The sequence below is a fragment of the Typopeltis vanoorti genome, chromosome 7 (genome assembly GCF_054136105.1).
Source record: "Typopeltis vanoorti isolate ZY-2024b chromosome 7, IOZ_Tvanoo_1.0, whole genome shotgun sequence".
Classification (NCBI taxonomy): domain Eukaryota; kingdom Metazoa; phylum Arthropoda; class Arachnida; order Uropygi; family Thelyphonidae; genus Typopeltis; species Typopeltis vanoorti.
The window spans coordinates 122254718-122266765 of record NC_143555.1 but is presented as its reverse complement, the minus strand read 5'-3'; the positions used below and the strand labels follow the sequence as shown (position 1 = coordinate 122266765).

At 32.9% G+C, this 12048-nt stretch overlaps 1 protein-coding gene across 1 annotated transcript in view; it reads left to right on the top strand.

The window, feature by feature from the left end:
- The first annotated feature begins 339 nt into the window (after nt 1-339).
- Nucleotides 340-12048, top strand: part of LOC150105010 (pre-mRNA-splicing factor CWC25 homolog) — a 115515-nt gene continuing 103806 nt past the window's right edge. The window contains exons 1-2 of the mRNA XM_090396099.1: nt 340-454; nt 8760-8932. Of these exons, the coding sequence (XP_090252225.1) occupies nt 437-454; nt 8760-8932 (191 nt within the window). The 5' untranslated portion in view covers nt 340-436. The remainder of the gene's footprint in view (nt 455-8759; nt 8933-12048) is intronic.

Genomic DNA, 12048 nt, shown 5'->3' with positions numbered 1-12048 from the left:
TCCAAATCATCCTGTAAAATTTTGACATCCTGTGCACTCATAATTGCTCTACCCAACTTTGCATCATCAGCATATTTTGCATAGAGAATGCTGAATGAGTGGAATCTTTTAGCCATCTTTTCCACAGTGAATGAGATTAAGAAGAGGTATGATAACTTTTATGTGTGTAATAGTTTGTTTGGATCTCTCGATGAGTTTTTTCTGGACACCATGGAGATACAATATGATAATAACAAAATTATAATCTCCGTTTTGAAAATCGAATATTTTCTCCTAGGTTGCAGCTAATTTTGGGCTATAATTTTCGTTATTCGTTTTACACGTTCTGTTGTCACCACAGATGTGTAAAGAATGTATTTTCTTTCCTTCCTGTCCAGTTAAAATAATTGAGAAAAATATATGTTTAATATATAAATAGTGTGCCATTTAAGTAATTATGGGGGGAGGTGATTTGGTGAGTACATTTAATGAAAACTAACTATACGTGAATAAGAAATTGATTGGAGTTGTCATGTATGATAATAGTACTTCCGGAAATGGTCATTAGATGTATATATATACTAACGCAATACGTGATTATATATTGTGCATGAGGTAAAGCTCAGAAAACTCAGTTCTTTTAGAAGCTACTAGCAGTTTGTTCTTGTTTAGGCTACCTTGAATGCAGCACATTCGATGTTCTAGGGATGAGAAAGGACTTGACGAGAAATGTCATTCTTTATCAAGCTTTGTCTAGGAAAGTTTGCTCCCCACAGAAAATGAAAAACAATTTTTGAAATATAAGAAATATAACAAAAATCCAGCTCACTATATCCATATATTTTTGAGTTATAAATAAAACTTGAAATACTTATTTAAAAAGGCACGCAGATAACATTAACGAAACAGGAAATAATACTAATAATAAAAACTGAATGAGTAACTTCTTGGTAAAGAAGTCTGAACTGGCACTCTAGAGTTAGATTGGTTATTATATGTGGAGAAGCTCTTGTCCAGCTGATTTATTTCTTCTTGTTTGCAGTCTTCATTTGTCCCTCCCCCGTTTCAAGTTTACTTTTCAGTATCTGTCTATTTCTGATATTTTGTTCCTTTAAGTCTGAGTCTCTAATGTTAAGCTTGTAGATCAGGTGCCCAAGATTTTTGCATCATATAAATCCAGGTCATATTTGAAACAATCCCCTGTAGATTAGGGGATTGTCAGCTCATGGAATACCAAGACATTGCACTCAAGCATATATACTAGTTCATTATATGCACTCTCACTTCATGTTTACTGTTTGCAAGCTGATTTTTTTTTTTGTTTGCTTGCAGGATCAGAAACCCAAGTTACCTAACAGGAAAATTAAAAAAAAAAATATTGTCATGTTAAATAGATTTAATTCACCTTCAGTTGAACTAGGCCTTTAATTTTAGAGAAATGTTCCTTATGCAGGCAGAGTGATTCCAACCCAATAGAGATGCCTCTCAGAAGGGAGACTAGTATTATAATAGAGATATTTCGGGGGACCCTGTAACCCCTAGAGAGCGCATCCCCTGGGTGGAGGATAGGGGAGCCCACCATGTATGTATGTGTGTATATATTTATATGTATATATGGCGGGGTGGTCCAAATATACTGAATAAGGACTCGTGGACCAACAAGGCCATAAGGGGAAATCATCTTGATTGTAAGGGAAATGGCACTCCCATGGTCCCCTAGCTGGATCTATCCTCTTCTTTTTCTTTTACTTTGAGGAAGATCCACTCACTTTAATCTTTCCTATAAGGCCTTATCAGCCAACTCTTCTTATTTTATGATCCTTATGCTATTAGAGTACTTGAGGGCCATGGGGATCTTTCTATTTCTAGCCTTATAACTATGTCCCTTCTATAGACCTTTACTATAATTCTACTCTGTTCTATTATAATCTACTCTTTCCCTTTCAATATATCCTATTCCACCTATGGATTTAAATTTGGAAGAAGGCTAGTTCAGAAGGGTAGCAGCCCTACCACTGAACTATCCATCGTCAGGCTAGTCACCTGACATGGAGAACATTATTCTACTTTTTAAGCTGACAGAAAAATGTAATCGGAATGAATCTATGGAAAACGACCCTGGAATGGAAAAGGTAAAACGAAAATGGAAATTACAAAATATAATACATATAGAAAACTGGAATGTAAAAGAAATAGCATATAAAGAAATAGAACTAGACCAAATATTAAATGAAAGAAATTTTAAAATAGCAGTAATCACTGAAACAAAATAGAAATTAGAAGGAACCATGAGAACCGAAAATTTTAATGTGATATATAGTGGAGTTGACAGAGACCAAAGAGCACAAGCAAGAGTTGCTTTGGATTCATAACTTCCTTTCAAAACAGTTAAAACATTATAAATTATGGAATGAAAGAATAATAGAAGGTAGAATAAAAATAAATACAGGTTATTTAACAATAATTGGTTTATATGCCCCAGAAGAAGTAAGAGAACAGGATAATATTGATTTTTATAATCAGCTACAAAATATATACAATAACATAAATAAAAATGATTACATAATTTTAGCAGGAGACTTAAATGAGACTTAAATAGGAAACAAGAAAATTAATAATAATATAGGGATATATGGAGAACATACTCTAAACAAGAATGGTAAAAAATTGATTGACTTTGTAGTTTATAATAGCCTTAAAATAATGAATTCTTAATATAAACATAAAGATTGTACATACATAAATATACTTGGGCAGCAAGAGGATGGAAATCAGTATTAGATTATTTTATCTTAAATGAAAAGACATCAAAATTTTTGTTAGATGTTAGGGTTCACAGAGGATATGAAATAAGTAGTGACCACTTCCTCTTTAAAATAAAATTAAGATTACCACCTAAATGGCTACAAGTAACAAGAACAGAAAGAAAATTTAAAACATTTGTTTATAAAATTAGACTATTAAATGACACAAATGTACAATGGCTATATGAACAAAGAATTAACCAATATCTAACCAATATAGATAAAATAAAACAAAATGAAGAAATAGAAATAGAATGGCTTAATATAAAAACAATACCAAATGCAGCAGCAAATGAAAGCTTAGGAAAGGCCAAAAAATTCAATAAATGGAAAAAACTGAAGATATGGGATGATACGATCAAAGAAATAATCAAATTGAAAAAAAAAAAGAAGCCTATCATAAGTGGTTAAGCAGTAAAAGATGAAATAGAATATAAAAGAATAAGAGCCATAGCTAAAAGAGAAGTCAGAAAAAGCAAATATTTAATGAAAAGGAAATTATTACAGAAGAATTAGAAATCAGCCTGAAAGAAACAAGAAACAGAAAATCACCACTTCAATATCTGGAGAAGATAAGCTAGATTCTGAACTATATAAATATGCAAGAACAAGAATTGAAGAAAGACTCCTATTATTTTTAAATAAAATCTATTCAACTGGTAACCCCCCCCCCCCAATAGAATGGAAAAAAGCAATTGAGATTCCTATCTTTAAAAAAAGGTAGTAGAGATAACCCTAAAAACTATAGAGGTATAAGTATACTAAATTCCTGTTACAAAATATATAGCAGAATTTTAAATAGCAAACTAATGAAATATTCTGAAAACTTTATTTTAGAAGTACAGAATGGATTTAGAAAAGGAAGATCATGTATTGACCCAGCCTTTTGCCTAAAATTAATAATGGAGAAAAGAAGAGAATACAATTTAGAAACACATATTGCATTTATTGACTTCAAAAAAGCATTTGACAGAGTTAAAAGAAGCATTTTATTTAACATATTAAAAGAAAGACAAGTACCAAATAATATCCTAAAAGCTATCACAAATATATATGAAAATAATCAAATACAAATAAGATTAAATCATGAGCTATCATATACGAGAGAGATAAACCAAGGGGTCCAACAGGGATGTCCCCCTGTCAGCAACTCTTTTAAATATTTACCTAAATGAAATAATAATGAAATGGAATAAAAATTTTCATCAAGGTATTAAACTTTCTCTTACTGTGAACTTAAACACTCTTCTTTTTGCCGATGACCAAATAATAATTACAAATTCTGAAGATAACTCACAGAAAGCTATTTTAGATCTAAATGAGATTAGTCAAAGATTATGGTATGATAATATCAACAGAAAAATAAAAAACTATGGCCTTTAAAGGACAAGATCCAGTAAGAACTAAAATAGTAATAGATAACAAGATCTTAGAACAGGTGAATTCATTTAACCACCTTACCGGCCATTATGGATCAAAAACGCATCCTCATGCGCTTTGTGTCAATCATATATTTCAATGTAATATCAGTGGTATTACAATTTTGATATGCACTTCGCATCCATGATAAACTGGACGTATATATACGTCTTGGCCGGTAGCGTGGTTAACTACCTAGGATGTATGATCACATTATTATTATTATTATTATTTGACACCTCCAGGGAGTCCAAAGACTCATCGAGAGAGAGTATGCCAACAGCATCAAACTATTGGCCCCTTCCAACTACTAATCGCGTTCAAACTTACTTAACTGAATCATTAGTAGCAGAGGCTCTACCAATCGACCAACCTTTGCCGGCAATTGCAATTTTACTTGTAATTTTACTTTACAATTAAAATGTAAAAGATATAAACCTAAAAATTGCAAAATATTTAAAAATAACAGGTGTAATTAACTCTATATTTAAACCAAACCTAGTTCAAAAACAAACCAGACTAAAAGTATATAATACATTAGTCCTACCAGTCTTATTGCATGGAAGTGAAATCGGGACAATAAAACAAAAAGACAAACAAAGATTAACAACGGCAGAAATGAAGTTTATGAGAAAAACTGCAAAGTATACTCTATTTTATCACAACAGAAACAAAGAAATTATGAAAGAATTAAACAACCAAGAATCAGTAATAGAAAAAATTAAAAAAATATAAACATAAATGGATGGAACACGTTCAAAGAATGAAAATAAAAGATTACCAAAACAAGCCTTAAAATACAAGCCAGGTCACACTAGGCCTAAATCCTTGATATGCATCATGATGATGATAGAAATGTTTAAGTGGGTGGGGGGGTTACCAGATTAGAGAAGGGATTATGCATAGACTGGAGGACAGGAGGGAGAATGAGAAACTGTTTAGAACTTGTGAAAAGGCATTCTAGAAAGGACTAAGAAGATTTTCTATATGCAGAGTAGCAGGAGAATGGAATCCATTGTCATAATGTATTGTAAATGCTAGGAGTGTAAGAGTTGGATTAAGTATAATAGATATGTTGCTTCTGAGTTAGACTCCCCCCCCAGTAAGAATAACAGTAGTGTTTCAAGTAAACTGTAAAGACAACAATATAGTCATCATCCCAACTGATACGGAAAGTGCTACTGTTATTTTTAATGCTAATGAATAAAATAAAAAAATGGATATCATTCTCAGACTCGCTCATCCTTGCAGTCATTTTGATTATGATCCCACAAAATCTGAGACTCATTTTCTTGAGTCTGCTCAAGAAAAATTTCTTCCTGGCCACCTGAAAAAATTCGAGCCCTTTAGTTCTCATCCTTTGCAAGATATATGGATTCCTAAAATTCACAAGCACAGTTCTCTCTAAGACCTATAGCAAATGCTGCTGATTGCCCATGCCAGTGCATAACTAGCTTTTCACGGGCCATGTAGAATATTTACCCCTCCCCCTTTTTTTTCCTTGGGGAAAAAAAAATAAAAACACAAATGCAATAGAAATAGATTAGTTAATCTATTTTAACTTTAACCAAAAACGTTACAGAATTGCCCCCCCCCCCCCCCACAGTGGCAAAATTTAGAATTTGAAAATGAAAATATAATACTGATTATTTTTTTTTCAGGCCCCCTTTATCCTTAATGCAATGGATGCCTGTGCACCCATTGCATCTGCCGAGTTATGGCACTGGATCATGGTATAAATTGTCAAAACAGTTGGTGAGCTGTCTTCCCTCCCTCCCCACCTCACTGGTCAAACCACATCCTATATTAAAAAACTGTGCCCATTTTAAAACTTCTATCGAAAATCTAACTTTACATAATATAGATGTGCATTGGTTATCTTATATTGCCTCTGTTCACCAACATTCTCATATTAGACCCATATTAAATAAATGTGTCAAGAAAGATGTCAACTCCTTTGCCCATTCTGTCAAAATATGTGGTGATATATCATCAAGTCCCACAGTCTTATTATTATTATCAAGGATTAACATTAAATTTGAGAGCAGTACTGCTCTCCAACTCTCCATGATGTCACATTCACAAGGATGAAAGACCTTTATGAACTACTCATTAAATATCTCAACTATATCCTCTGCAGCATAATGCCATTTTCTCCAATCACTGTCATCCTACCATAATCATTCTTTTTTTCACTGGCTACTGATCAAAAGAGCTCCCTAGGATTTTTTTTTTTTTTTTTTTTTTTTTTTTTTTACTTCATTAGCTAACTGCTGTTTATATTACACTTTTGCTATCTTTACCAACTGAGTTACCCTCCTTGCCTGTTCTTTGTACTTCTCATGGAATTGATTATTAGCATTCATATTGCCTCCATTATGCCTTCTTTCTTTGTATTGCATGCTTAATCTCTTCATTCAGTCATTTCACACCTACTTTATTTAACCTTCTGACTCCTGGAATGTATTTAAACATTGTTTCTACTAGACAGTTCTTGAATATCACCCAAGCAACATTTATCTATTCTTGTCAGGATGTCATTCTCATCCAACCATGTCTCACTTATTCCAACAATTTTTGGGTTAACGAACTTCATCAATGCAACCACACAAGTGATAACATCAATGTCCAAACTTCCATACCCGATTACAGGCTGCTTAAGATAGTTATTTCTCAGAAATTCAACAAATTCTGAGAGATAACTCAGAACCCCCCTCTTATCTCCTGCTCCAATACACTATCCGTCTATCTCTTTCTCCAATATACTATCTTCTTCCAATCTACATTTATATAATTAAAATCCTCCATTGGGATCACCTTCTTTTTACATCCTCCTGCAGTTTTTCTAAACATTTTATAATCAGTACTCTCTAAAAACTCAGTAAAGAACTTAATTGGAATTAATCTCATCTTTAAAGGTACCTATGGCATGACTATAAACAATAAATTACACAATAACCATAGTAATTAACTTTAATGAAATAAAAGTACAGATATCATATAATTTATTGTTTTAATTGGAATAAATTTTTACTGCTATAGTCATTGCAATGTTATAAAGCCATACTCAATTTTTCCTAGAAAAAAAAATTCAAAAGAGTAACTTTAATTAAGATAAAGGTAAGTGTTATCACTAATTATTGACAATACTAAGCATTACTTAAGATTTTTTAAGTATCTGCTACCGAACAGCTCTGAACAAATTTATTATTATTATTCAGAGATCTCCATGGAGTACATGGAATAAATTTAATAATAATCATAATGGAAGGATGTGAAGAAGGTTGATATACAGATTATGTATCAAGTTTATATTGAGAATTTAGAAGACCAACTGGCAAAAAATATGCCTTTCATGGAGAGTATCTTCAGTTGAATCAGTTCAAACTGTCATTGCAATTCTTTTGTTATTACTATTATTACTATTACTATTATTACGGGCAACTCCAGGGAGTCATTAGACTCATCGAGGGAGGCCCCAAATCATATTCATCACAACTATCTGACATTCATACAGTATCTATCATACCTCGCCTTAAACTCATTCACTGTCACAGCATCCACTACAGACTCAGGGAGCGCATTCCACTCATTCACTACTCTAAAAGTAAAGAACCCAGCTCTAACACCTTTACTAACCACACTTTTGCCCAGTTTCCATGGATGTCCCCTAGTCCTCCCACAACCAACCCTGTTCTCAAAAATATCTTCTGAATTAATTTTATAGAAACCCTTCAGTAATTTGAATGTCTCAATCATATCTCCCCTCCTCTGCCTATCAACCAATTTTTGCAACCCACAAATCCTCAACCTGTTCTCATACGGTTCATTCCACAGACCTGCTATCATCTTGGTCACTCGCCTCTGGATCCTCTCCACCTCCTCCCCATCAAGAAGAAACCTAGGTGACCAATGTATCATCTCAGTCTTATGTTATGTATCATCTCAGTCTTATCTATCTTATCTATCATCTTATCTATCATCTTTTGTTATGTATCAAATGAAAAAAAGCACATGAAATGTTGAAATCAGTTGATGCTAAAATTTATTTCCTCTGGCTTAGTTTTCCTGCTTTTGTGAATTTTTTATTTATTTTTTATTTGGTAACTAAATCTCTCTCTCTCTCTCTCTCCCCGTATATACACACACACACACGTACACTCTCTCTATATATATATATACTGGAAAACTTTGCTACACATTATAAATTCACTTATCCATGGCCTATCAATTTGTAACTAATTTTATTATTATTATTATTATTTTATTTTGTTATGTGAAAACAAGAAGTTGCTGTTGGAAACTATCCACTATAACAAATAATGCTTCTTGTTCCTGCAAGTTTGCTATAGCAAGAGTTAATAATCTGGAAATAATGGCTTAGAAATATGCTATCATCTCAAGCTTTCTTTTTCTCACATTACTCTCAATTCAGTCCTATAGTTCTAGAAATTTGAGCATAAAAAATTTCATGCAAGCAATATTTGTGTTAAACAGTTTGATGTAATAATGCCCATGAAAGTTGTAGTTGTGAATATTTTCAATTTAATTTTTCAGAACTTGAAGAAATCATGGCATCCTTCCACTTTAAGAAACATTGAACGAGTATGGAAAGCAGAACAAAAACATGAAGCAGAACAAAAGAAAATTGAACAACTACAACGAGAATTGGCAGATGAGAGAGCTAAGGAAGAGATTAGGCAGTATGCAGAGGACCAAGGCATTGTTAAGTAAGTAAATCTCATTCTGTATTATTTTTTGCAAAGTACTTTTCAATATATTTTCAATATATATGTGTGTGTGTAATAGAAATCCAATTCAAAGGGATTTCAGTATGATATGAAAGTTATCTTGGCTTGTTAAGTGATTTTATTCATTACTTGGACAACACTGAAACAGAGCATTAAGATGACTGAGTCAGAGTTCATGCTAGTCTGGGTGACCAAGCAGATAGTATCATAGCATATCAAGAGTCATATCCACATACTATGAGTATGACTCTTGATATGACATTTTTTATGATAATTATATTATCATAAAAAAAGATTGTCTGTAGAAATACACTGAATACAGATGAATTCCATGCTTTAGAAAGAATGGATCAGAATGAGAAAGCGTGAAAAGGGGACACAAAATAAGAATTAACTATAGAATAGACTACTAGTGAAATGCTATCAAAATCAAATGAAAACTTTTAGCATTCAAAATGAATTCAAAAAAGCATTTACATAAGGTGCACTTGGCAAGAGAGCATTACTAGTTCAACAGTGCAGGAGTTCAAGAAAAAGTAAGTTACTAGTGGTCATCTTTATTTTTGTCAATGTTGCAATAGAATCACCAGGGTATATTATAATTTTTTGATGGATACCTCACAGAGTATATTAGATATTGTTGATAGTGTACCACAATTACACTGTCATTACTAGTTTATCAAAATTGTTCTTCCAAATTAGATACAAAAATATCTCCTGATGGCATTTCTCTAATCATCCTAAGGTGCTCCAGTTAACTCCCATTCTATGTCTCTTTTTTTTTTTTTTTCCCTTCACTTTACTTTCATATTATAGTGGTATCTATCTTGCAGCATGGAAATTAGCCTGTATACAGCCTATTCCTAAGAAGCGTATTACAAATCCTTATCAAACTATGGCTCAATTTCTCTCATCTCAGTTCTCTCTAAAATAAGAGAACCATGTATTCAAATCTGCTTACCTGTATGACCCATCTCTGAACAAATACCTTGGCAAAATTTAGTGAGTCTCAGATGGTTTCTCTTGATATCTTCAAGGCATTCGGTAGTGTCTGGCACAAGGGTTCATTAAGTTAGCCCATCATTCAGTCTGTCTGCATCAGTTACCTACTTCATCTCAGTATCATCCATAGGATTGCTAGCTTTCTGCCTGGATGCATATAGTGGTTGAGGGTACCTTATCTTCTAGCTATGCAGAAGATAAGGTACTAATGCTGGGGTTCCACAGGGCTTTGTTCTCACACTCTCTTTCTTCTATATATTAGTTACCTACTCCAGTTAACTCAATATAGTTGCACCACTCCACCTTCTCATTGAAACCACATGCTGCATAAATCACCAGGACAGCAACATTTGCCACCCTAAACTTTGATCTCCAGACCATTCTTCAATGGGATTTGGGCAACCTTGTCAGTTCCAGTGCTATCAAAATAGTTCTGCCTTATCTCCTATTAAAAAAAAAAAAAAACTTTCCTCTAGTCTTATTCTCAATAACATCTAAATCTTTAGACAAGATCTTTCTTCTTGGAGATTACTCTAATTTTTTTTTTTTTTTTGGCATAAGCACATTACAACTGGTTCATCCTAGGCATCCAAAAATTTATGATTTCTCTTTTGCTCAAGGTATTACTTTACCTCTGAACAGCTATTAATCCTATCTAAATCGCATATCCACCCAACTATTGAATACTGCTCTCATATTTGGAGTTGTATCCCAGTGAGCACCCTAAAAATACTTAAGACTCAATAACAGAGAGAGCAATTATTTTAATTAATTATCTGTCTCTTACCAGTTCACTCTACCCACTCTCACAAAGGCATTCAGTTTCCACTGCTTACATCTACAAATACTTCTATGGCCAATGTTCATCTGAACTGGCATCAGTAATTCCTTTACACTCTGTTAAATTCATTGAAATACATTCAGTAACTACTGAACACTCCTTTGCAGGTAACCTACAGAAAAGATTCCTCCTCCTCGTTTATCCCTTCTGCTGCAAGGGATAAATGAGGAGGAGAATTTTTCCCAAAGAATACAGTTCACAGCTCTTCAAACTAAATGTGAACAAGTTCCTTCTTACCCATTCACTGTGCTTACTACTGTAGGTTGCCCAACTTCTTGTGTATGAGATTATCATAAAAAAAAACCTTATTATTTTCGGGTCTCTGCTTTAATGTACTTACCTTTTTTTGTTATCTGATTCAATGCTAATTGCAGATATAATGAAAACATTGCTAATTATTTTTATTAGTTTTGCATGGTATGAACAACTCCAGAGGGAAAAAATAAATATTTTTTAAGAAGAAGGGAATATTTGCTGGATTTCAAATCAGCATCTTCAGTGTGCGAATGTATACTAAAGAACACAGAGCACTCAACTAGGTAACTGTGGAACAATTCAGATTGCAATTGAAAAAAAGAAACTACAGTAAACCCTAGATTTAACGGATTAATAGGGACTAAGGGGTGCCTGTTAAATCGAAAGTCCGTTAAATCACAAATTTTTCAAAATAAAAATATCTGTATTTTTATAATAAAAAGGCAGTAAAAATAACATTCTTCTGCAATTTTATCAATATTAGCACATGTAATAACAAAAAAATTGTTTTACACACACTTTTAGATAAGTTAATGTTTGATGTTGGGGCTCTTGGTTTAGGTAATCCTGCTTTGAAAAAACTATGAAGTTTTTTTGAACTTTTGAATTCTGTGGTTTTTTTATAATTAACTCCCTAAAATTACGAAAATGTGTGTAACTGCTGCAGAAAGTCATACCATGCTACAAAAGAACCAATTACACTGCTCATAAAACATGTTCGCCGAATGATTAGGACATGATCATTCGGTGAACATGTTTTATGAGCAGTGACTCATTTATGTCGGCTAAATTACTACAGTGTTTTTCCAACATATGATGGCCTATTCGCAAAATTTGTTAAAATTAACAGGAAATTAATAACAAAAAATAACCTGTTAATTTAATTCTTAGCAAATCTTGGTTAAAAGCATTTTAAAATTAACAGGGTGTTAATTTTCACATGTGACATATGGATCAGAAATTTTGTCCGTTAAATCCGAAGTCCATTAAATCGAGG